Here is a 27,338-nt window from a genome sequence, read left to right on the forward strand (position 1 = left end):
ACATGTGGAAAATGTTATTTATTAACTATGTTGTGTGACATAACTCTGAAGTTAGGGCATAAAAATGTAAAAAGTTTGAAAATTGCTATATTTTTATATTTTCGCAAATAAAAAAATAAACATAATATTCAATTGTTCCACTATCATGAAACAATATGAATCAATAATGAATGAAATATGGATGAATAAAAACAGTACAAATTGATGGAAAGGGGGGAAAAAAGGTGCAATTCAATAACTGAAATAAATAAGGCACTGAGTCTCCCGTTTTGTAATCATCTTATGAAGGGGACAGATCGTCCCTGAAACATGTTGTGCTTAATAAATCTACCGTTGTTACCTGACCTGGGTGGTTCCTGACTCAGAACATGGCGCCCTGTTGATCTCCGCTGCCCACCATTTCCATTCTCTACTCTGGTAACTCCTACCCAAAAGGACTGAATGCTGCGAGAAATTCAAAGGGGACTTCGACAACATGTTAGTGTAACTTTGTCTATATTTATGCAATCCAATTATTTTAATACTTTTATTTTTATTTTACCACTCCAAAAGATTTCAGTTTTTATCACTGGATTTGTATAGATTATGAATGAATGGATGAAGTTCTGAAATGATATATATATATTTTTTTACATTATAAAAAACATGGCATTTTAAAAGGATTGTGTAGACTTTTTATATTTCCTGTACAGTAAACACTCTAGAATTGCTGGGTTGTCTTTGTTCTGTGTCCAAAAAATCTGAATAAAACATGTATAAAGTATTATATGCTCCAAAACGGTACCATTAAAAACTTCTTCAAGTTGCTCTGCAAAAAATTAAAAAATCTGTCTTGGGGTACATGCCCACGATCAGAAATTCAATTAATGGAGAAGTAATTTTGCGCACATTTTAATGTCTTTTTCTACTCTGGGATCTCTCTAAACCCCAGAGAATAATAACTGTTATATTAAAAAAAAAAAAAAAAATTATACTCTTCTCACCTCTCCAGCTCTTCACCACTACTTGTCCGGCCATTGTCGCACCTTCGGATCAGCGTCTGTGGCTCTGAAATCCTATGCTAAGCCCAGGAAGGTTGTGTACATGTGCCTGCAAAGATCACTGCATGCCCTGACTTCATGGGCCACGACCATTGCATGCACAGGACCCTCACATGCCTAGTAAACCCGGAAGTGTATCCGTAAAAAAGGAATGTTTTTTTGTGGTTCCGTATGGCATCTTTTTTTTTTCTCTCAAATATGCACAGATCTGGTCCGTTAAAAAAAAAAAAATCACTTATCTGCACTGTCCGTTCAATAAAATTATGCTGAGTGCTGTTTGTTTTCCCACCTAGACTTGTATCGAAATTGACCTGTGCTCTACGCCAAGCATTTACATCGGGGTGTGATCAACCACAGTTGTGTATATGCCTTAAAAGGTGCACCCCGTCAGAGCAGAGGCCAGACTGAGTCCAGTGTGACTCCATCTACCTCATTTTAATGAGTGGTCCCGTTTGGTGTTTCACTCGACTTGTGTTAGGGGGAATTTAGATTGAAACTTTAATGTAAATGCTTAGTGTAGAGAACTGAATAAATTGGAACTTGGTTTTAAAAGTGATCAAAAAATGGTATGTACCTTATAATTCCACCAATAAAAATGTCAACTTATCCCATAAAAAAGCCCCCACTCAGGTTAATCATCTGTTAATGAAAATATAGGGGGTGTCCCTGTTAATGGTAGCGCAAACGTTCTGCCAAAGTGACATGGCTCCTCCCAAATAAAATCTAGTAACATATGGGTTCAAAAATCCAAGTGGCTCCTCTGCCCTCTGAGCCATGAAGTTGGTGTCTACATGTTTTTCATCTGGCACGAAGAACACGCTTAACAATTTACCAGGTGCGTGTCTTCAAAAGCACAAGATGTGCGTAATGTATGTACACTAGAGCGTATTGGGTGCTACAATGTCCTATTAGCAGTTTTCCCTCTATAACATCCAGCGCATGCTTATTTATGGAAAACTGCTGTGGACGATTAAAGTCAAGGAGCCTGCATATTAGTTCATCGAGGAGGTGGTCTAGTTTCCAAAATGAGATAATTAGTGTTTTTTGTTTTTTTTTAACCCACCTTTCCTTAGGGATGCTACTAATGGTGTTGAGGAAAATCTTCCCTCCGAAAGTGACAAAACAGTCGTTTTTGACCACATATTGGGTATGTCCATGTTCAAGAGAAGTTGCGCAGCAAATAGTGTGGTCCATTTTCTCCTATTAATGTTATCTTAGCTGCAATTTTTTTTTCATTTTCACAAGAGGTAACTGTAGGAAATGCACCCCAGAATTTGCTAAACAATTCCCCCTGAATGTGGCAATACCCCAGATGTGACTGCAGTAGTGTTTGGGCACACGGCAGGGATCAGAAGGAAGGAGGATTATTTGGCTGTTGGCATAGATTGTGGGTGCGTTTTGCAGAGCCTCTAAAGTGCCAGGGCAACAACAAAAACAAAATCCCACAAGTGACCCCATTTTGAAAACCTCTCTTCTGAAAGAACTTATCTAAGGGCGAAGTAAGTAGTTTTGAACCCACAAGTTTCTCACTGAATTTTACAAAATTGAGACATTAAAATAAAAAAAATGCATTCTTATAACATTCTGTGAGACACCTGTGGGTTCAAGATGCTCAGTATACACTTAACTGATATGCAGGATAGAAAATGAAGGATGGCACTCTGTGGACACTGATTGGTAAAAAAAAAACATCTTTATTACTTACATAAAGAAGACATGTCTTTTTTTTTTTTTTTTTTTTAATGCGACCTAATAAAGAAGTTTTGTTTTTTTCTCACACTGATCAGTGTCCACGCAGTGCCACCCTTCATCTTCTATCCTGCATATCTGAATGATCTCATCTCCCAGGGTGTTCACATGCACCTGAGAGTCTTCGGTGCAAGAAGCAATCTGTCTGCAAGCTGAATCCTATGATCGCATGGAGGCATGTGAGTTTGCTTAATGTCGTTTTTTCTTCTCCTTTCATAGTATACACTTAAATGAATTCTTGTAGGATACTAGTTTCTGATTTAGGGACCAATTGGTCCACAGTTGCTACACATCACCTAAAAAGCCAGCCACATGGTTGGAGAACAGGAATAATGGCACCTTGGTGCTTCAAGTGCAAGTTCTGTAAATATATTGAAGTCATCAACTCATTTAGCAGTGAATCAAGTAAATGAATGTACCACTGCAGACAGTTCGACATCTGCCATTCCTCGGGTGTAATTTATTTATTTAAATGTTTCTGTTCTCTTGACTACGTGGGGAAAAATGAAACGAGAGTTGAGGAGGAGGGGGTTGGTGACCATATTGATATAGATATCTTGAATGCACGTGACACCCCAGTCTCGAGACACTTGAGGGAACAACATGGGGGTAGTCTTGGTTGTTTAGTATGATATGGTCACGCCTTCCTAGAGGAGAGGGCGGGGGGATTGGGATCAGAGGATCCTCCCAGGAGGCCTAGTGGATATGTAGACCTAACAGCATCAAACCTCATGGTCTTAGTGATCAACTACAATTTGGTTATTTCTTATGAAGAGCATGATACCATTTCCAATCTGTGAGTGAGGCTGTGTGCTGGCATTCAGACACTGCCTTTGGCTCTTATCAGATAATTCTTTCACCTTAAGGCCTACTAACCCAGATGGGTAATGGCAGAAAGAAAACTACATGCCTATAATACGTAGGGTATGTCTTTTTTGGGGGAGCATACCTGCCCAATCTTTTTTTTTTTTTTTTTCTTCCTTTCCCTTTTCTAATATCACATACTAATAATAAATTTGAATTTTTATTGTTGATGGCCCGTAACAAACATTTCACGCCTCCATCACTTTGGGTATTGTATGGAGGCGTGTGTCCCCTTCAATTCTTGAAATACATAATTTTTGCGCATTACTGGATCCCTACCCAGTATTGCTCCTATTTGGACTGGGAGTGGTGGTGGTTGGAAGGAGCCTGTGTGAGAAGTATCTTCAGCACTTCCTGCACCCTCGAGGGCCACTGCGCAGGCATCAAGTGCGTGTCGGTAGGCAATCCCTTTGATGTGCCTGTGGTGATGAGACGCTGTCCGGCCTCTCCTTGTCTGCCGCCTCACCCGCCAGGACATGTCCACGTCATGTGCTCCTTTTCCTCCTGTGGAGGATGAGAGGCATTTGCGCCTAAAGCCTAGTGAGTACTGCTGGGGGATTTTCGAGGGGGTAGGATTGGCAGGACATCATACAGTCCGGAGGCATTGTGCTCTTTTGGGCACTTCATAGCAGCATCTGGATTTGTGGATTCCACGTGACAGTTGTGACTAGGGTTGAGCGACTTTCATTTTTTTAAGATCGAGTCGGGTTTTGGGAAACCCGATTTTGTCCAGAGTCGAGTCGAGTGCAGTCGGCCGATTGTCGCTAAAAGTCGGGGATCGACCGAAACCCGAAACCCAATGCAAGTCAATGGGGAAGCATAGTCGGCAGTGAGTGGAGGCCAGGAAAACACCTACAGTGCCCATTTTAATGCCAAAAACATCCATTCTTGTTTCTGAAGCTTGCCAATCTTAATTAACTTTATAATAATAGTTGGGCATAGGAAATTGGGGGTCATTTGGCAAAAGTTGTGGGGGGTAGGGCTGGTTCAAGCCTTTAGTGGGCTCAGGAAACGTGGACTACGTCACGGCGGTGGAGCAGGGAGAGGTAAGTATTTCAGCGTTGCAAGTGCTGTGATCCTGAGCAAGCAGGGGGGGGCCCACTCGTTCGCATTGGCACTGGCACAGTCCTTCAAAGTACGGCGGTGTGTTTGCACGGCGGGGGCGCCTCCCACCAGCAGCGACACTTTTGCGTACTCTGAGGGGCCCTGTGCCAGTGACGTCGCCAACGAGTATGCCCCCCCCACCTGATGAAGGAACCTGCACTTTCATCTGCACCTTCCTCTTTGTCCCTGTGTAAGGTGGTATAACATGCGGGAAGGGGAACCTTACTTTCAGCAGGGTCAGATTCTGGCTGTGTAGAGTGCAAGGGGAATGTAGTGGTCTAGGTCAATGTACCAGCAGACTCATCTAGCAGTGGCTGGGGAATGGGCAGGATGAGGAGGAAACAGATATAGGGCCAAAGAATAAAGTAGGCTAAATGCAGTTCAAAATTGGTAACAGGACTAAACAGGCGGTATTGCTTTGTTGAGTGGAGTAGCAAACCCAGGAGCAGCAGACACTGTTTTAAGGGCCCAAACACACTAATAGGCCAAATGCAGTTTAATATTTGCTACTGTAGGCCAAAAGCCAGAAGGTAGAAGCTCAGCTTTATTCAGTTGAGGACAACACCAGGCAGGGGCAGACACCATTAGTAGGCCGGAACCAACAATTTGTTTAAAAACAGCAGTTAATCAGAGCCAGAAGGTAGAAGCTCAGCTTTATTCACTTGAGGACAAACACCAGGCAGGGGCAGACACCGTTAGTAGGCCGGAACCACCAATTTGTTTAAAAACAGCAGTTAATCAGAGCCAGAAGGTAGAAGCTCAGCTTTATTCAGTTGAGGACAACACCAGGCAGGGGCAGACACCGTTAGTAGGCCGGAACCAACAATTTGTTTAAAAACAGCAGTTAATCAGAGCCAGAAGGTAGAAGCTCAGCTTTATTCAGTTGAGGACAACACCAGGCAGGGGCAGACACCGTTAGTAGGCCGGAACCACCAATTTGTTTAAAAACAGCAGTTAATCAGAGCCAGAAGGTAGAAGCTCAGCTTTATTCAGTTGAGGACAACACCAGGCAGGGGCAGACACCGTTAGTAGGCCGGAACCACCAATTTGTTTAAAAACAGCAGTTAATCAGAGCCAGAAGGTAGAAGCTCAGCTTTATTCAGTTGAGGACAACACCAGGCAGGGGCAGACACCGTTAGTAGGCCGGAACCAACAATTTGTTTAAAAACAGCAGTTAATCAGAGCCAGAAGGTAGAAGCTCAGCTTTATTCAGTTGAGGACAAACACCAAGCAGGGGCAGATACCGTTAGTAGGCCGGAACCACCAATTTGTTTAAAAACAGCAGTTAAGCAGAGCCAGAAGGTAGAAGCTCAGCTTTATTCAGTTGAGGACAACACCAGGCAGGGGCAGACACCGTTAGTAGGCCGGAACCACCAATTTGTTTAAAAACAGCAGTTAATCAGAGCCAGAAGGTAGAAGCTCAGCTTTATTCAGTTGAGGACAACACCAGGCAGGGGCAGACACCGTTAGTAGGCCGGAACCAACAATTTGTTTAAAAACAGCAGTTAATCAGAGCCAGAAGGTAGAAGCTCAGCTTTATTCAGTTGAGGACAAAACCAGGCAGGGGCAGACACCGTTAGTAGGCCGGAACCAACAATTTGTTTAAAAACAGCAGTTAATCAGAGCCAGAAGGTAGAAGCTCAGCTTTATTCAGTTGAGGACAACTTGAATTAGGGACTGCAGACAGACTTAGCAGGCTGTCACCTGTGTGGACCATGCATCCAATACATTAACCCATTGAGCCACAAAGGACACGTAACCTTCCGTGGCCATGCCTACAGGTCCATGTGTCTGTTGTCAGGTGTACCTTTGGACTCACAGATTGACAGAATGCAAGGACAATGCGGTCTTTAACATGCTGGTGGAGGGGTGGGATGGCTTTTCTCGCAAAAGAATTGTCAACTGGGTAGCTCATAGCGTGGTACATAGTAGTCCATCCTGGCTTTATTAATATTAAATAAAATAAAAAAATAGGCTCTATGCACTTTATAATTGGTTCCAGGGGTACACGGGCAGCAGTGGTCAGGTCAGTGGAGGCCTAGTGGAAGGAGGGACCGCAGACAGGCTTCAAAGGCCTAACACAATAAAATGGGCTGGCTGTAGGCACTTTATAATTGGTTCCAGGGGTACACGGGCAGCAGTGGTCAGGTCAGTGGAGGCCTAGTGGAAGGAGGGACCGCAGACAGGCTTCGAAGGCCTAACACAATAAAATGGGCTGGCTGTAGGCACTTTATAATTGGTTCCAGGGGTACACGGGCAGCAGTGGTCTGGTCAGTGGAGGCCTAGTGGAAGGAGGGACCGCAGACAGGCTTCGAAGGCCTAACACAATAAAATGGGCTGGCTGTAGGCACTTTATAATTGGTTCCAGGGGTACACGGGCAGCAGTGGTCTGGTCAGTGGAGGCCTAGTGGAAGGAGGGACCGCAGACAGGCTTCGAAGGCCTAACACAATAAAATGGGCTGGCTGTAGGCACTTTATAATTGGTTCCAGGGGTACACGGGCAGCAGTGGTCAGGTCAGTGGAGGCCTAGTGGAAGGAGGGACCGCAGACAGGCTTCGAAGGCCTAACACAATAAAATGGGCTGGCTGTAGGCACTTTATAATTGGTTCCAGGGGTACACGGGCAGCAGTGGTCTGGTCAGTGGAGGCCTAGTGGAAGGAGGGACCACAGACAGGCTTCGAAGGCCTAACACAATAAAATGGGCTGGCTGTAGGCACTTTATAATTGGTTCCAGGGGTACACGGGCAGCAGTGGTCTGGTCAGTGGAGGCCTAGTGGAAGGAGGGACCGCAGACAGGCTTCGAAGGCCTCACACAATAAAATGGGCTGGCTGTAGGCACTTTATAATTGGGTCCAGGGGTACACGGGCAGCAGTGGTCTGGTCAGTGGAGGCCTAGTGGAAGGAGGGACCGCAGACAGGCTTCGAAGGCCTAACACAATAAAATGGGCTGGCTGTAGGCACTTTATAATTGGTTCCAGGGGTACACGGGCAGCAGTGGTCTGGTCAACGGAGGCCGATTGTAATGAGTGTCTGCCAGTTAGTAGTCAAAAACAACAAATAAATGTGAATGTCTCGCATTAAAACAAAACAAAAACACTAAAGGGTGCAATCATTAGGTTCAGGGGTGGGATCCTCTGCGTTGTTTCAGACCTACTAATTTAGCGCAAAGTATTTACTGTGGTAAATAGAGGACACTGCCCCTGACAATGTTAAGTACCATCATACATGTCAACACAATGGTATTGTCAGTGGCAGGTATGGAAGGATGTCAGCGCATAGACTAAACATTGGTGGAAGTGTGAGAGATAACTGTGGAAGTGGTAGAGCAATGTTTGACCTGGGGGTGGGTGAACTCTCTTGTGGTCGGCGGTACAGGCCCAGGGCCCCTCATGTTACAACAGTGTGTCTGACGTTGGGTGCGCACCACCACCGCCAGAGACACTTTATTGTACTATGAGGGACCCAGTAGCAATGCCGTCGACCAAAAGCGAGCACACCCACCTCTTCAGACAAACAGCAGTCTCACGGGTGCTTGCGCCAAGTCGCGATACCACGGCCCCGTGTGGGGAGTTTGGCCATTTAGGGAGGTGTAAACATGTCGTATGCTGGACAATCAGCTGCAGAAAATTAGACATTAGAAAAGTAATTCACAGTAGTCCACAGGCAAGAGCTTTTCATAGGAAAGCTAGGTGTCGGCCGGGCAAGGTGGGGCAAAAGATTTAGAAATCCAGTTGTGGTTCATTTTAATGAATGTTAGATCGTCAACATTTTGGGTAGCCAGACGAGTCCTTTTTTCGGTTAATATTGAACCTGCAGCACTGAATACTCTTTCTGATAGGACACTTGCTGCCGGGCAAGCAAGCTCCTGCAATGCATATTCTGCCAATTCTGGCCAGGTGTCTAATTTTGATGCCCAGTAATCAAATGGGAATGACGGTTGCGTTATAACATCGATAAGGGATGAAAAATAGTTAGTAACCATACTGGACAAATGTTGTCTCCTGTCACTTTCAATTGATGCAGCAGTACCTGTCCTGTCTGCGGTCATAGCAAAATCACTCCACAACCTGGTCAGAAAACCCCTCTGTCCAACGCCACTTCTGATGTGTGCACCCCTAACACTCCTAGTCTGCTGCCCCCTGGAGCTCGTGTGAGAACGATCACGTGCGCTGTGTGCTGGGAATGCCTGAAGCAAACGGTCAACAAGAGTTGATTGTTTGGTTGCTAATATTAGTTCCAAGTTCTCATGTGGCATAATATTTTGCAATTTGCCTTTATAGCGTGGATCAAGGAGGCAGGCCAACCAGTAATCGTCATCGTTCATCATTTTCGTTATGCGTGTGTCCCTTTTTAGGATACGTAAGGCATAATCCGCCATGTGGGCCAAAGTTCCAGTTGTCAAATCTCCGGTTGTGATTGGTTGAGGGGCAGTTTCAGGCAAATCTACGTCACTTGTGTCCCTCAAAAAACCAGAACCCGGCCTTGCCACGCAACCAATTTCCAGTGCCCCCGGGAAAGCTTCCGCATTAAAAATATAGTCATCCCCATCATCCTCCTCATCCTCCACCTCCTCTTCGCCCGCTACCTCGTCCTGTACACTGCCCTGACCAGACAATGGCTGACTGTCATCAAGGCTTTCCTCTTCCTCTGGTGCAGACGCCTGATCCTTTATGTGCGTCAAACTTTGCATCAGCAGACGCATTAGGGGGATGCTCATGCCTATTATGGCGTTGTCTGCACTAACCAGCCGTGTGCATTCCTCAAAACACTGAAGGACTTGACACATGTCTTGTATCTTCGACCACTGCACACCTGACAACTCCATGTCTGCCATCCTACTGCCTGCCCGTGTATGTGTATCCTCCCACAAAAACATAACAGCCCGCCTCTGTTGGCACAGTCTCTGAAGCATGTGCAGTGTTGAGTTCCACCTTGTTGCAACGTCTATGATTAGGCGATGCTGGGGAAGGTTCAAAGACCGCTGATAGGTCTGCATACGGCTGGAGTGTACAGGCGAACGTCGGATATGTGAGCAAAGTCCACGCACTTTGAGGAGCAGGTCGGAGAACCCAGGATAAGTTTTCAATAAGCACTGCACCACCAGGTTTAAGGTGTGAGCAAGGCAAGGAATGTGTTTCAGTTGGGAAAGGGAGATGGCAGCCATGAAATTCCTTCCGTTATCACTCACTACCTTGCCTGCCTCAAGATCTACTGTGCCCAGCCACGACTGCGTTTCTTGTTGCAAGAACTCGGACAGAACTTCCGCGGTGTGTCTGTTGTCGCCCAAACACTTCATAGCCAATACAGCCTGCTGACGCTTGCCAGTAGCTGGCCCATAATGGGACAACTGGTGTGCAACAGTGTCATCTGCCGATGGAGTGGTTGGCCGACTGCGGTCTGTGGAAGAGCTGTAGCTTCTGCAGGAGGACGAGGAGGAGGAGGAGGGAGTGCGAACGCCTACAGCCAACTGTTTCCTAGACCGTGGGCTAGGCACAACTGTCCCGAAATTGATGTCCCCTGTGGACCCTGCATCCACCACATTCACCCAGTGTGCCGTGATGGACACATAACGTCCCTGGCCATGCCTACTGGTCCATGCATCTGTAGTCAGGTGCACCTTTGTACTCACAGATTGCCTGAGTGCATGGACGATGTGCTGTTTAACATGCTGGTGCAGGGCTGGGATGGCTTTTCTGGAAAAAGTGTCAACTGGGTAGCTCGTATCGTGGTTCAGCGTACTCCATCAGGGCTTTGAAAGCTTCGCTTTCAACTAACCGGTAGGGCATCATCTCTAACGAGATTAGTCTAGCTATGTGGGCGTTAAAACCCTGTGTACGCGGATGCGAGGATAAGTACTTCCTTTTTCTAACCAGAGTCTCATGTAGGGTGAGCTGGACTGGAGAGATAGAGATCGTGGAACTTTCGGGTGTGCCGGTGGACATGGCAGACTGAGAGACGGTTGGAGACGGTATTGTTTCCGCCGGTGCCCTAGATGCAATATTTCCTCCTACAAAACTGGTGATTCCCTGACCCTGACTGCTTTTGGCTGGCAAAGAAACCTGCACAGATACTGCCGGTGGTGCGGAAAATGGTGGCCTTACAGTGACGGAAGGGATGTTGCGTTGCTGACTAGCTTCATTGGCCGAGGGTGCAACAACTTTAAGGGACGTTTGGTAGTTAGTCCAGGCTTGAAAATGCATGGTGGTTAAGTGTCTATGCATGCAACTAGTATTGAGACTTTTCAGATTCTGACCTCTGCTTAAGCTAGTTGAACATTTTTGACAGATCACTTTGCGCTGATCAATTGGATGTTGTTTAAAAAAATGCCAGACTGCACTCTTCCTAGCATCGGATCCCTTTTCAGGGATTGCAGACTGAGCTTTAACCGGATGGCCACGCTGTCCTCCAACAGGTTTTGGCTTTGACACGCGTTTTGGGCCAGATACGGGCCCGGCAGATGGAACCTGTTGCGATGTTGATGCCTGCTGCGGCCCCTCCTCCACCTCCGCTTCTGAACTACTGCCGCCTGCACCCGGTTTCCCCAATGGCTGCCAATCGGGGTCAACAACTGGGTCATCTATTACCTCCTCTTCGAGCTCGTGTGCAACTTCGTCTGTGTCACTGTGTCGCTCGGTGGTATAGCGTTCGTGGCGGGGCAACATAGTCTCATCAGGGTCTGATTGTGGATCAGTACCCTGAGAGGGCAATGTGGTGGTCTGAGTCAAAGGAGCAGCATAGTACTCTGGCTGTGGCTGTGCATCAGTGCACTCCATGTCAGAATCTACTTGTAATGGGCATGGCCTGTTAAGTGTTTCACTTTCTAAGCCAGGGACGGTATGTGTAAAGAGCTCCATGGAGTAACCCGTTGTGTCGCCTGCTGCATCCTTCTCTCTTGTTGTAGTTTTTGCTGAAGAGGACAAGGAAGCGACTTGTCCCTGACCGTGAACATCCACAAGCGACGCGCTGCTTTTACATTTACCAGTTTCAGAAGAGGAGGCAAAAGAGCTAGAGGCTGAGTCTGCAATGTAAGCCAAAACTTGCTGTTGCTGCTCCGCCTTTAAAAGCGGTTTTCCTACTCCCAGAAAAGAGAGCGTTCGAGGCCTTGTGTAGCCAGATGACGAAACTGGCTCCACAGCTCTAGACTTAGGTGGAATATTTTTATCCCCACGACCACCTGATGCTCCACTACCACTACCATCATTACCAGCTGACAATGAACGCCCACGGCCACGACGACCTCTTGCACCAGACTTCCTCTTTGTTTTAAAAACTTAACCAAAGTAACTTTATTTGTTGCTGTCAAACAACTTACACGGTGAGCTATAACTTCAGTATGATTTCAATATCCCTTAACAGGTTGGTGAGACCACAAGGAAAATCAGGCACAATGTTACAGACTCTGTTTTCTGTGGCACCAAATCACATAGATGCCACACACGCAGGACTGTCACTCAAGCACAAATGTCAATATTAATCTCCCACTGTTTTATTTTTTTTTCTTTTTCAGGGAGACTTTAGAAACCAAATAATAAAAAATAAATAGGCTTTCTATGGCCCACTGAGTGAGAGATGGCACACACAGGAGTCAGGAGTGGCACACAAGCCCTGACTGAGGCCAATATTTATCTCCCACTGATTGATGTAGTGATTTTTTTTCAGGTAGATTTTAGAACCCAAATCAAGCAAAAAAATAAATAGGCTTTCTATGGCCCACTGAGTGAGAGATGGCACACACAGGAGTCAGGAGTGGCACACAAGCCCTGACTGAGGCCAATATTTTTCTCCCACTGATTGATGTAGTGTTTTTTTTTAAGGTAGATTTTAGAACCCAAATCAAGCAAAAAAATTAATAGGCTTTCTATGGCCCACTGAGTGAGAGATGGCACACACAGGAGTCAGGAGTGGCACACAAGCAGAAAGGGCAATATTAATCTCCCACTGTTTTATTTTTTTTTCTTTTTCAGGGAGACTTTAGAAACCAAATAATAAAAAATAAATAGGCTTTCTATGGCCCACTGAGTGAGAGATGGCACACACAGGAGTCAGGAGTGGCACACAAGCAGAAAGGGCAATATTAATCTCCCACTGTTTTATTTTTTTTTCTTTTTCAGGGAGACTTTAGAAACCAAATAATAAAAAATAAATAGGCTTTCTATGGCCCACTGAGTGAGAGATGGCACACACAGGAATCAGGAGTGGCACACAAGCCCTGACTGAGGCCAATATTTTTCTCCCACTGATTGATGTAGTGTTTTTTTTTAAGGTAGATTTTAGAACCCAAATCAAGCAAAAAAATAAATAGGCTTTCTATGGCCCACTGAGTGAGAGATGGCACACACAGGAGTCAGGAGTGGCACACAAGCCCTGACTGAGGCCAATATTAATCTCCCACTGATTGATGTAGTGTTTTTTTTTAAGGTAGATTTTAGAACCCAAATCAAGCAAAAAAATAAATAGGCTTTCTATGGCCCACTGAGTGAGAGATGGCACACACAGGAGTCAGGAGTGGCACACAAGCCCTGACTGAGGCCAATATTAATCTCCCACTGATTGATGTAGTGATTTTTTTAAGGTAGATTTTAGAACCCAAATCAAGCAAAAAAATTAATAGGCTTTCTATGGCCCACTGAGTGAGAGATGGCACACACAGGAGTCAGGAGTGGCACACAAGCCCTGACTGAGGCCAATATTAATCTCCCACTGATTGATGTAGTGATTTTTTTTAAGGTAGATTTTAGAACCCAAATTAAGCAAAAAAATGAATAGGTTTTCTATGGCCCACTGAGTGAGAGATGGCACACACAGGAGTCAGGAGTGGCACACAAGCAGAAAGGGAAATATTAATCTCCCACTGTTTTATTTTTTTTTTTCTTTTTCAGGGAGACTTTAGAAACCAAATAATAAAAAATAAATAGGCTTTCTATGGCCCACTGAGTGAGAGATGGCACACACAGGAGTCAGGAGTGGCACACAAGCAGAAAGGGCAATATTAATCTCCCACTGTTTTATTTTTTTTTTCTTTTTCAGGGAGACTTTAGAAACCAAATAATAAAAAATAAATAGGCTTTCTATGGCCCACTGAGTGAGAGATGGCACACACAGGAGTCAGGAGTGGCACACAAGCCCTGACTGAGGCCAATATTTTTCTCCCACTGATTGATGTAGTGTTTTTTTTAAGGTAGATTTTAGAACCCAAATCAAGCAAAAAAATTAATAGGCTTTCTATGGCCCACTGAGTGAGAGATGGCACACACAGGGATGGCACTCTAGCAGAAATGCCAATCTTAATCTCCCACAAAAAAAAAACAAAAAAAAAAACAGGGACTGTCCTACAATTACTATCTCCCTGCAGTAATCTCAGCCAGGTATGGCAGGCAGCAATAAGGAGTGGACTGATACACAAATTAAATAAAAAGTGTGGACAAACAAAAAAGATAGCTGTGCAGAAAGGAAGGAACAAGAGGATATGTGCTTTGAAAAAAGCAGTTGGTTTGCACAGTGGCGTACACACAGCAATACAGCTATCAGGGAGCCTTCTAGGGCAGCCCAATGAGCTACAGCGCTGAGAGAAAAAAAAATAAAAATGTAGCTTCCACTGTCCCTGCACACCGAAGGTGGTGTTGGACAGTGGAAATCGCTACAGCACAAGCGGTTTGGTGGTTAATGGACCCTGCCTAACGCTCTCCCTGCTTCTAATGAAGCGGCAGCAACCTCTCCCTAAGCTCAGATCAGCAGCAGTGAGATGGCGGTCGGCGGGAACGCCCCTTTATAGCCCCTGTGACGCCGCAGACAGCAAGCCAATCACTGCAATGCCCTTCTCTAAGATGGTGGGGACCAGGACCTATGTCATCACGCTGCCCACACTCTGCGTTCACCTTCATTGGCTGAGAAATGGCGCTTTTCGCGTCATTGAAACGCGACTTTGGCGCGAAAGTCGCGTACCGCATGGCCGATGCAACGCTGGGATCGGCTCGGTTTCATGAGACTCCGACTTTGCCAAAAGTCGGCGACTTTTGAAAATGAACGACCCGTTTCGCTCAACCCTAGTTGTGACATGTGTGAATCATTCAAACCTATTTAAGGACGTTGGTGAGTCTCATGCTACATGGTGGGGGTTGAATCTTTTATACTGCCACTGGACAAGACTTCCACACAGATTTGGACATTGTATCCAGAGCATGCACAAGGCATGGTAATAAACTTCTGTGAAGCACCTGGGGGTTCAAAGTGCTCAGTATACATCTAGATAAGTTCTCTGAGGGTTCTAGTTTCCACAATAGTGTCACTTGGGGGTGGGGGTGGGGGGTGGTTTCACTGTTTAGGCACATTTGGAGCTTTCCAAATGCGACAGGACATCCGCTAATTATTCCAGAAAATGTTGCGTTCAAAACGTCAAATGGTGCTCCTACTCTTCCAAGCCCTGCCATGCCCCCAACAGTGTTTTTTTCCCCACATATGGGGTATGGGTATACTCAGGAAAAATTGTAGAAAACATTTTGGGGTCTATTTTTTCCTGTTACCCTTGTGAACATAAAACAATACTGGTCTGAAGTAAAAATTTTGTGAAAAAAGTAAATGTTGATTTTCTTTCTTTGCACATTCCAAAAATTCCTATGACACACCTGAAGTGTTAATAAACTTCTTGAATGTGGTTTTGAGCACTTGGAGGGTGCAGTTTTTAGAATGGTGTAACTTTTGGGTATTTTCTGCAATATTGGTACCTCAAATGTAATGTTGTCCGTTAAAAAAAAAAAAAGTTTTGTAAATTCTGTTAAAAATTGAAAAATCGTTGGTCAACTTTTTATAACTTCCTAACAAAACATTGTTTCAAAAATTGTGTTGATGTAAAGTAGATGTGTAGGAAATATTATTTATTAAATATATTGTGACGTAATTCTCTGATTTTAAGGGCATAAAAATTAAGTTTGGAAATTGCAACATTTTTCGTCAAATTTGTTTTTGTTTTCTCAAATGCAAGTCTTATTGAATACACTATGTTCCAAATTATTATGCAAATTACATTTTTATTGGATTTTCCTAAATGGTCGGTGCAAATGACAGTCAGTCTAATAAAAGTCATCACCCGTTAGATTATACATCAAATTTTATTGAAGAAACCTCCCTATGATAACAGTATAATCTCCAAAATGAATAAAAACTCAAAATGCACTGTTCCAAATTATTAGGCACAGTAGAATTTCTAAACATTTGATATGTTTTAAAGAACTGAAAATGCTCATTTGTGGAATTTGCAGCATTAGGAGGTCACATTCACTGAACAAAAAAGCTATTTAACTCCAAAACATCCTAACAGGCCAAGTTACATGTTAACATAGGACCCCTTCTTTGATGTCACCTTCACAATTCTTGCATCCATTGAACTTGTGAGTTTTTGGAGAGTTTTTGCTTGTATTTCTTTGCATGAAGTCAGAATAGCCTCCCAGAGCTGCTGTTTTGATGTGAACTGCCTCCCACCTTCATAGATCTTTTGCTTTATGATACTCCAAAGGTTCTCTATAGGGTTGAGGTCAGGGGAAGATGGTGGCCACACCATGAGTTTATCTCCTTTTATGCCCATAGCAGCCAATGACGCAGAGGTATTCTTTGCAGCATGAGATGGTGCATTGTCATGCATGAAGATGATTTTGCTCCTGAAGGCACATTTCTGCTTTTTATACCATGGAGGAAAGTTGTCAGTCAGAAAATCTATATACTTGCAGAGGTAATTTTCACACCTTCAGGAACCTTAAAGGGCCCCACCAGCTGTTTCTCCATGATTCCGGCCCAAAACATGACTCCTCCACCTCCTTGCTGACGTTGCAGCCTTGTTGGGACATGGTGGCCATCCACTACTCCATCCATCTTTACCATCCAGGGTTGCTCAACACTTATCAGTAAACAAGACTGTTTGAAAATTAGTCTTCATGTATGTGTGGGCCCAATACAACCATTTCTGCTTGTGAACACTGTTTATGGGTGGCCGAATAGTAGGTTTATGCACCACAGCAAGCCTTTGAAGGAGCCTACACCTTGAGGTTCGAGGGACTCCAGAAGCACCAGCAGCTTCAAATATCTGTTTGCTGCTTTGTAATGGCTTTTTAGCAGCTGCTCTTTTAATCCGATGAACTTGCCTGGCAGAAATCTTCCTCATTATGCCTTTATCAGCACAAACACATTTGTGCTCAGATACAGCCACAAATCTCTTAACAGTACAATGATCACGCTTAAGTTTTCGGGAAATTTCGAATGTTTTCATCCCTTCACCAATGCATTGCACTATGTGATGCTTTTCAGCAGCAGAGAGATCCTTTTTCTTTCCCATGTTACTTGAAAACTGTGACCTGCTTAATAATGTGGAACATCATTTTTAAGTAGTTTTCCTTTAATTAGAATCACCTGGAAAATCAATTATCACATGTGTTTAAGATTGATTTCAGTGATCCATTGAGCCCTGAGACACAATACCATCCACGAGTTTATTTGAAAAACAAAATAATTAAATCTTTGACACTTAAATCCAATTTGCATAATAATTTGGAACACAGTGTAAATGTTACCATTATCCTGAAGTACAATATGTGACGAAAAAACAGTCTCTGAATCAGTGGGATCCGATGAAGCATTCCAGAATTATTACCACATAGTGACCGTGGTCAGAATTGTAAAATTTTGGCTTGGTCAGGAAGGTGCAACCAGGCTTAGGGGCTGGGGTTAAAATGAATCACTAAGGGATTAAATATTTTGTCTAAATTGTTAATGAATAATTTTGCATAGACTTTATTTGTACTATTGTTAGGTTTTGAAATACACTGTTGATATTCCACAGGTCTCTTAGGCTACGTTCACATTTGCGTTGTGTCGGGCGCAGGTTCAGCGACGCATAGCGACGCCTGCGTCATGCGCCCCTACATTTAACATGGGAGCGCATGGACATGCGTTGTCTTGCGTTTTGTGACGCATGTGTAATTTTGGGCGCAAGAGTCAGGGCGCACAGGACGCTACATGTTGCATTTTTTTTGCGTCCAAAATCAAGCCAAAAATGGACGCATGCGTCACAAAACAATGTGTTTTTGCATGCGTTTTGCATGCGTTGTGCGTTGCGTCGCCGATGCAACGCCCAACAACGCAAATGTGAACGTAGCCTTACACCATATCTGGTATTTAGAAAATGCTTGATAAAAACTGTTGTATGGTCTTTCAAGTTGTGTTTTTTTTTTTTTAAAGCTTTTTTTAATATTTCCCCTCACGGGATAGTCTATAAGTCATCCGTATGAGATCAGATAGGCCTGACACTTGGCCCCTGCAGTGATATCATCAGTGGATAGATATAAGCCATGTATGAGGCGGAGTATAGCTGCTCGGGCATTGCTTCGTGGTCACTGTTACTGCTTTTTGCCTCTCATTCAAGTGACTTGGAAATAAAGAGCTGGGCGGGCTCTTAGCTATGTGATGTGTATCGGATATCACCAATTTCCGGCTACTGCCAGAGCTGATTTCAGTTGGGTGTCGACCCATCGGATCTCATATCTACTTTCTACTTAAGTCCCTGACATCCATTTGAAATTTTACTTCTTTGTGAATGATAAAATGATTCCATGTTGTTCACTGATTGTAAAGTGTATTCTCCACTTTTTGCCCACCTAACCTTGTAATCATTTTACCTCAGGTTGGGAAAGAAACGGTCCAGACAACTGAAGATCAAATTATGAAAAGAGACATGCCTCCTGCTTTCATCAAGTGAGTACTGTAAGAGGGAGTGACGCGTTATTTTATGATATTTACAGTACAGGCCAAAAGTTTGGACACACCTTCTCATTTAAAGATTTTTCTGTATTTTCATGACTATGAATATGTAAATTCACACTGAAGTAATAAAAACTATGAATTAACACATGTGGAATTATATACTTAACAAAAAAGTGTGAAACAACTGAAAATATGTCTTAAATTCTAGGTTCTTCAAAGTAGCCACCTTTTGCTTTGATGGCTGCTTTGCACAATCTTTGCATTCTCTTGATGAACTTCAAGAGGTAGTCACCGGAAATGGTTTTCACTTCACTGGTGTGCCCTTTCACGTTTAATAAGTGGGATTTCTTGCCTTATAAATGGGGTTGGGACCATCAGTTGTTTTGGGCAGAAGTCTGGTGGATATACAGCTGATAGTTCTACTGAATAGACTGTTAGATTTTATATTATGGCAAGAAAAATGCAGCAAAGTAAAGAAAAACAAGTGGCCATCATTACTTTAAGAAATGAAGGTCAGTCAGTCCGAAAAATTGGGAAAACTTTGAAAGTGTCCCCAAGTGCAGTTGCAAAAACCATCAAGCGCTGCAAAGAAACTGGCTCACATGAGGACCGCCCCAGGAAAGAAAGACCAAGAGTCACCTCTGCTTCTGAGGATAAGTTTATCCGAGTCACCAGCCTCAGAAATCGCAGGTTAACAGCAGCTCAGATTAGAGACCAGGTCAATGCCACACATCTAGCAGTTCTAGCAGCACACAAATCTCTACAACAACTGTTAAGAGGAGAATCAAGCTGGGTGAGCTGGAATCAAGTTTTTATACCCCTCTTATTATACTTGCGCCACCATCTTCAGCTGTTCCTGACGCCACTCCAGTCACGTGCAGCCATCTTGTGACTGCAACTTCTGGAAGTCAGAGGTAACAGTCACAAGCACTCAATGTAAGCCTATGAGAGCATCGTTCAGGCTTTCATAGACTTACATTGAGAAGTGACTTCTGGATAATCCAGCCGGTCACAGCGTGCAGAACACTGACAAAAGACGTGCCAATAAAAGATGAAGATGGCGACTCCAAATTTTAATACGATGGCTATGTAACTTGGATTAGTTGTGCGTTTACTCACTACCGCGTTCTCCGATGTCGAGCTCCGTTCTTCTCATCTTCTAAGTGGTGACTCCGCTCTGCAAACTCCAGGTCATACTGCACTCTGCAGGACCTGGAAATGACCCTAACAATGTAATTCTATGGAGCATCAGTACAAGGCTCCATGGACTTTCGTTGTAAAAGAGACTTCAGACTCGGACACAAAGCATAGTGACCCAGAGAGTCTGAAGTACATTGACGTCACTGAGCAGCAAAGAAGAACAATGCTGGAATCCGGAGAAGACTGTGGTAGGTGAGTGTTTAGTACATTCACACTACAGTGCATGCACATATACACACATTTAATGTTGAAGAAAGAAGCTTAAGGGCTTCTTTATTTGGAGGAGTATCTGGAGTAGTATTTTGTATCCAACCTTCAAAGCGGGGTATGAATGTTGTTTTTACATCTTCATAGCTCTGACCTTGTGACAGAGTATCACAAGAAGTTAAGATCTAGCAGTTAAGATGGGTGAGTGGGACCTTTTCTCGTGGATGGTGCTTTGATGGCGGCATTTAGATGGTTATACAGCCTTGGGCAATACTGGCACTAGCCTTGGCTGTTAAAGCACGAACTTGGCTATTAGTTAAGCTGCGCTCCTAGCAGTGATCGTGCAGACTCTGCTCTTGTGCCTGCATAATCTCCAAGGTGTATCGGTACATCCATCTATGTATGGGAACTCCCTCCAAATTGGGTTATCCCGGTATGTCCAATGTTGGGAAGAGGTTAAAGAGTAGTGATGAGCGAGTGTACTCGTTGCTCGGGTTTTCCTGAGCACGCTCGGTGTCCTCCGAGTATTTTAGTGTTCGGAGATTGTTTTCATCGCGGCAGCTGGATGATATACAGCTACTAGCCTGCTTGATTACATGTGGGGATTCCCTAGCAACCAGGCAACCCCCACATGTACTCAGGTTGGCTAATCGCTGTAAATCATTCAGCTGAGGTTCTAAAAACTTAAAGGGGTTGTCCACTACTTTCAATTAACCTCCCAATGTACCCCCCCGGGGCCCCTAATGAATTGTGCCATTACCTTCTGTTGACGTTTTCGCCTGTGAGCGGCGCTATTCCTCCTGCTGAGTCCGGGTCACATGACCCCCAGACTGCAGCCGCCGCTCATTTCCGCCGACGTCACGTCAATTTCCAGGCTCTGAAAATTGACGTGACGTCAGCAGCAGGCGTGACCAGCCCCCACAGTCAGCAGTCACTCAGCAAGAGTGACTGGGCTGTGGGCGGTGCTGGGGGCGGGCGGGGCTGTGTGTGCTCACTGCTCAGTGCTGGGATCATGATGTGTGGCTGGGCTGTGCTTCGGTCGCCGGGGGTCTGCCTGTGCTTGTGTCCGCCGGCGCCGGTGCATGTGCCCGCCGGAGCCGGTGCTTGTGCCCGCCGGTGCCGGTGCTTGTGACCGCCGGCGCCGGTACTTCTGCCCGCCGGCGCTGTGCGTGTGTGTGCCGGCGCTGTGCGTGTGTGTGTGTGCCGGCGCTGTGCGTGTGTGTGTGTGCCGGCGCTGTGTGTGTGTGTGTGTGTGCCGGCGCTGTGCGTGTGTGTGCAGGCATCGTCCGATGGGACTACAAGTCCCATCGGGCTCTGCCTGCTACAGTGACAGTGAGTGACACATTAGCCAATGATGGGACAGTAGTAGTCCCATCATCCGGCTAATGTGTTGAATGTAAAAAAACAAAACAAAAACACAGTACATACATACATACATACACACCATGCGACGACATGCACCATGCAACGACATGCACCATGCGACAACATGCACCATGCGGCGACATGCACCATGCGACACATGCACCATGCAACGACATGCGATGACATGCACCATGCGACACATGCACCATGCGACAACATGCACCATGCGACAACATGCACCATGCGACGACATGCACCATGCGACATGCGGCGACATGACCATGCGACGACATGCACCATGCAATGACATGCGACATGCACCATGCAACGACATGCGCCATGCGACGACATGCACCATGCGACGAGATGCACCATGCGGCGACCTGCACCATGTGATGACATGCGCCATGTGACGACATGCGACAACATGCACCATGCGACAACATGCACCATGCGACGACATGCAACAACATGCACCATGCGGCGACATGCGACATGCACCATGCGACATGCACATGCGTCAACATGCGCCATGCGTCAACATGCACCATGCGTCAACATGAGACATGCACCATGCGACGACATGCAACACGCACCATGCGACGACATGCGCCATGCATCGACATGCACCATGCGTCGACATGCACCATGCGTCGACATGCGCCATGTGACGACATGCGCCATGCGACGACATGCACCATACGACAACATGCACCATGCGACGACATGCAACAACATGCACCATGCGGCGACATGCACCATGCGACGACATGCACATGCGTCAACATGCGACATGCACCGACATGCGCCATGCGTCAACATGCACCATGCGTCAACATGAGACATGCACCATGCGACGACATGCAACACGCACCATGCGACGACATGCACCATGCATCGACATGCACCATGCGTCGACATGCACCATGCATCAACATGCACCATGCGACAACATGCGACATGCACCATGCGACGACATGCAACATGTGACATGCGACATGAAACATGCCACATACAGTACGTACATACAACAGACATACAGTACATATAACATAGATTACATACTCACCATCACTTGTCACTTTGATCCCCGAAGCCATTGTCATCTGTAAAAAATATTAAAATAATAAACAAACACTATACTCCCTGATCCGCAGAAATCCAATTAAAACGAGTGTCCCACGACGATCTCCCGTGGAGAGCAGGAGCCTCTGCTGATGCAACCACTCTCCAGGGGCTCCAGGAACACAATGAGGGGAGGAAGGTATCCTTCCACAATGTATTCCCCACAATGTATTCCTACACCCCTGTGAGAAAATAGTCCCTAGTCTCACTTTATGGCATGCTGTATGAGAAAGTTCCCACGCAGCTTTTTGCCATAAAGTGAGACCAGTGAACTTTAGTAACCTCAGTGATGCACTACAGGAGCCATTGTCTCCTGTCAGTGTGTCACTGAGGGTCCTATAGAGCAGTGACACCACCCAATGTCACTGTTCTATAGGGGAGATCGTCGTGGGACACTCGTTATTAATTGGACTACGGCGGACAGGTAGTATACGGTTTATTATTTTACTTTTTTGCAGGTGCTGGAGTATGGTAAGTATGGTTAAATGAAGAATATTAAAATACTTTTTTCCTAATGTGTGTGTTTCATTAACCCTTTTTTAGTATTGGATTAATAATGGATAGGCGTCTTATTGACGCCTCTCCGTTATTAACCCGGCTTAATGTCACCTTACAATAGCAAGGTGACATTAACCCCTTATTACCCCATATCCCACCGCTACACGGGAGTGGGACTGAAATACATGGCACTTTAATACGTGGCACTGAAATACGTGGCACGTGGCACTTACATACGTGGCACTTATATACGTGGCACGTGGCACTTACATACGTGGCACTTATATACGTGGCACTGAAATAGGTGGCACTTAAATCCGTGGCACTGAAATACGTCACGTGGCACATACGTGGCACTTACATACGTGGCACTTACATACGTGGCACTTACATACGTGGCACGTGGCACTTAAATCCGTGGCACTTACATACGTGGCACTTACATACGTGGCACTGAAATACGTGGCACATACGTGGCACTTACATACGTGGCACTTACATACGTGGCACTTATATACGTGGCACGTGGCACTTACATACGTGGCACTTATATACGTGGCACTGAAATAGGTGGCACTTAAATCCGTGGCACTGAAATACGTCACGTGGCACTTACATACGTGGCACTTACATACGTGGCACTTACATACGTGGCACGTGGCACTTAAATCCGTGGCACTTAAATCCGTGGCACTTAAATCCGTGGCACTTACATACGTGGCACTTACATACGTGGCACTGAAATACGTGGCACATACGTGGCACTTACATACGTGGCACTTACATACGTGGCACTTACATACGTGGCACGTGGCACTTACATACGTGGCACTTATATACGTGGCACTTATATACGTGGCACTGAAATACGTGGCACTGAAATATCGTGGCACTATGACTGTCAGAAAATGTTCATTAAACGGTTAGGGGTGAGGTTAGGGGTAGGGTTAGGGTTTGGATCCCTTTATCACCGTGATGGTGGTGGGTGTTTTTTCAGTTTTTTTTCTATAAAAACGCATCATCGGTGAGGGTGGAAGATATGGTTATCGCAATCCCAGTGATGACATAACCAAAGTAAAGACCATAAATATAAAGTAATGGACAAGTACTGAACAATCCCTTTAATATATGATACTAAAACTGTTTTGAATCTATAAAATGCACAGTGTAGACTACAGTCTACAAATCTGTAATTTCTCAGTGTGAATGCAGATTTTTGGTTACTCATATTACACTCAGAGAGTGAATACAAGGATGTGATTTGAATACTCCCAATGTTGTCACCACAGTTTCTCTCACGGAGAATTTGTGTCAGTGTCATTATGTGAACCCTGTGGACAATCAGTGGCTGCTTCACTGTCTTCACCTTAGGAAGAAGTGGCTTACATTTGGTAATTCTTAAAAAAAATGCAGCAACACTCACTTCCTACAGATATAAGAGTTTGCTTAGAAGGTGGTGAGAGTGATGCGGCCACTGATTGACCACAGGTACAATCGCTGCGAGACACCGCGCCGACACTATTGGAACGTGCAGGCACTGGAATCTAGTAAACATACAGACTGAGGGGGGGTTGTTAGAATAGTGGACAAACCCTTCAAAGTTCTATATGTATGTATATATCACTGCAACAAAATATTAAAGTGTATGTATATGAATAAATAATTTATTCCATACATACACATAGAAGTTTATATTGGTGTGTATATAAAAGGTGTGATCACATATTTGTGCAGCTAAAATGCAATGGGGGCCATTTCTACCTCGAAAGCAGGTGGAATTGTGACTTAGGATGAGCTGTTATTTCTGCAAATGGCCCATATATTGTTTCTGAAACTGGGGCCTCTCCTGTATATGAGCACAAATAGTGTAAAATAAGAACACACATAATATATATACATGCACACAAGCGTATGTAGATGGACACATATAACCACACATGTACTGTGTAATTTACATATCTAAGACATATACGCAGTAGGATCTCTTTACAGTATATCATATGTATACTAAACTATATATACTATGAAATAGATGAGAAAGAAAAAAAGCTAAAAGCTTGATCACCATGGTTGTGCAGTTCTTGGTGCTGCTTTACAGCTTGTGACCAAGATGTGACCTCTCCTCATCAGCCTGAAGAGAGAGGAGGGAGAGGAGGGAGGGGTTTGGGTGTGTTTTGGAGTGGGTGTGCTAAGTTCGGGCTTAGAGGACAGTGCAAAGCATCATGGAACTTGTAGTATTAGGGCACAATAAGGAAGTAGTCGATTAACCCCATGAGAGCTGAATCCAGCACTGAAGATGTGCTGCTACAGCATGATAAAAGGTAATATTGTTAAAATAAACACAGTAGATGTTTTCAGTGGCACATAATAGCAAGATTTATGAAAAAAAAACAAAAACTTTATAGTAGTGGACAACTTCTTTAATCTCCGAACACTAACAAATACTCGGAGGTCACCCGAGCGTGCTCAGGAAAACCCGAGCAACGAGTACACTCGCTCATCACTATTAGTCAAAGTTTTTGACACTAAATTAGTGAGTAAATGTTTTAATTTTCCTTATTTATATTTGAGAGAGATTTATATTTGGTCTTATTTCGATTTGAGGTTTCCAAAGGGGTGATATGTTCTTTTAAAAGCTTGGGCGTCAATGGTCCTCTAAATTGCCAGTGACCCCAAGCATACTTCCGAAGTTGTGGCAAAAAGGCTTACAGGGGTTGTCCGGCCTTGGGGTACAAGACTACAGTCACACTATGAACTGCAGACTTGTGAATCCTTACAGTGTGCACAGTCCTGGAGAAGTCAGTCATGCGATCCTAAGTATGTAATTTGCACACTTCTGACACATTCCGACTAGACGTGCGCAGCCTCCCTCAATTCGCTTGTATTGAGTGAGGCCGCACATATCTAGTCTGCATTTGACGCCACATGTGAAAATAGCATACATGCGGTCACGCGCCTGCCCACTTCTGGCACCATCACTGGAGAATCTTGACAGCATGCACTGTGAGGATTCATAAGGCTGCAGTCACGTAGGCTGCTCTCTATTACTTTGTGATTTGTCTTAAGAAAGGGATAGTGAAGCTGGCTCTGATTGACTGCAGGGAGACTGTGGAGCTGGCGCCAACATTGCCGGAACTCTGTCTTCACCGAAGGGGTGTATATTATTTATAAGGAAGGAATATAGCGATTGAGAAGAATTTGTCAGAGTAGACGACAACCCCTTTAAGGAGAAGAAAGTGAAGGTACTGGAGGGGCCCTTGCAAAGCCCTGACATCAGTGTCACAGAAAATGTATAGGCAGAATTGAAAAAGTATGTGTGAGTAAGGAGGCCTACAACCTGACTCTGCTACACCAGTGTGTCAGGAGGAATGGGCCAAAATCCCAACAACCATTTTTGAGAAGCTTGTGGAAGGCTGCCTGAAACGTGTCATCCAAGTTAGACTTGGTAAACTCAATTATACCAAAAAGTACCCATGTAAACTTCTGAAACGCTGGGAACGTTACAAGTAAAAGCTGAATTAAATGCTTTAGCTAGCGTTATGACTTTTTTTTCTTGAATATAAAATGTCAGAATCTTCTTTATGCAAATTGCCTCTTCTGAGAAAAAGAGGACTTAACTCTATAGCGCCAGTTAAGTCCTCTTTTTCTCAGAAGAGGCAATTTGCATATTTAATTTCCCAGAGGAGCATTGCACGGCGAATAAGCCTCCTTACCTTGACAATCCAGATGGTATGTCACTCTCCATAAGGAGAAACGTTACCCCTTAGAATCTTCTTTAAGGATTTTCCTATATCTATACAACAAAAAAAGAACAAAATCTCTATATATTTTTTCTAATTAATTAAGAGTTTTGAAACAAATGATGCTTGCCTTTAGGTTTCTAATCATTAATGCCAGAACAAAGATCGAGAAATGTAAAAAAACACTCAGAACTGCACAGGCTGTCAACTGATCTGTCACAAGAATATTTTTAATATGTTACCCACGCAATCTCAAAAGGATAATACTTCAAAAAAATAACTATATGAACAGTGTAAATTTGAAAATCTCTAATTCTGGTCCTTTCAGTCTGTGGTCTGAAAGTGTAGGGTCTATATTTTCCAACTAAAAAATCTAAACAAAAAGGTTCATGACTTGTCCTGATCTTAAATTGGGCAAATCATTAGATAAATCTATAGTGGATGATACAGTGAAAGGTTTTTACAATAGTGATGAAAGTGAGTTGAATTATACCTGACGGGAAAGACTGCATGTCTATAAAAGTGAACGGTAAGAAAACTCATGTCCATACGTGTGACTCGTGTCACGACAGTAAATATGTACGTTCAGGGGGGGCGAAGTTTCTGAGTGGGCCCCTAACCAGGTAACCTTCATTACAATTCGGTGACGCACCCTAATAGTGGAGGAGAACCTCAGCAGATGACCGCACTGTTACTGAAG

General features: G+C 44.5%; 1 protein-coding gene across 2 annotated transcripts in view; it reads left to right on the forward strand.

Annotated features, from left to right (window-relative positions):
• The window catches only part of VCL (vinculin), a 244,333-nt gene that overhangs the window by 91,157 nt on the left and 125,838 nt on the right, over window positions 1–27,338 (forward strand). For both annotated transcript variants that reach the window (XM_077250781.1, XM_077250783.1), the window contains exon 2: window positions 18,424–18,494. In XM_077250781.1, the coding sequence (XP_077106896.1) occupies window positions 18,424–18,494 (71 nt within the window). The remainder of the gene's footprint in view (window positions 1–18,423; window positions 18,495–27,338) is intronic.

Source organism: Ranitomeya variabilis, chromosome 4, assembly GCF_051348905.1.
Source record: "Ranitomeya variabilis isolate aRanVar5 chromosome 4, aRanVar5.hap1, whole genome shotgun sequence".
NCBI classification, from domain to species: Eukaryota; Metazoa; Chordata; class Amphibia; order Anura; family Dendrobatidae; genus Ranitomeya; species Ranitomeya variabilis.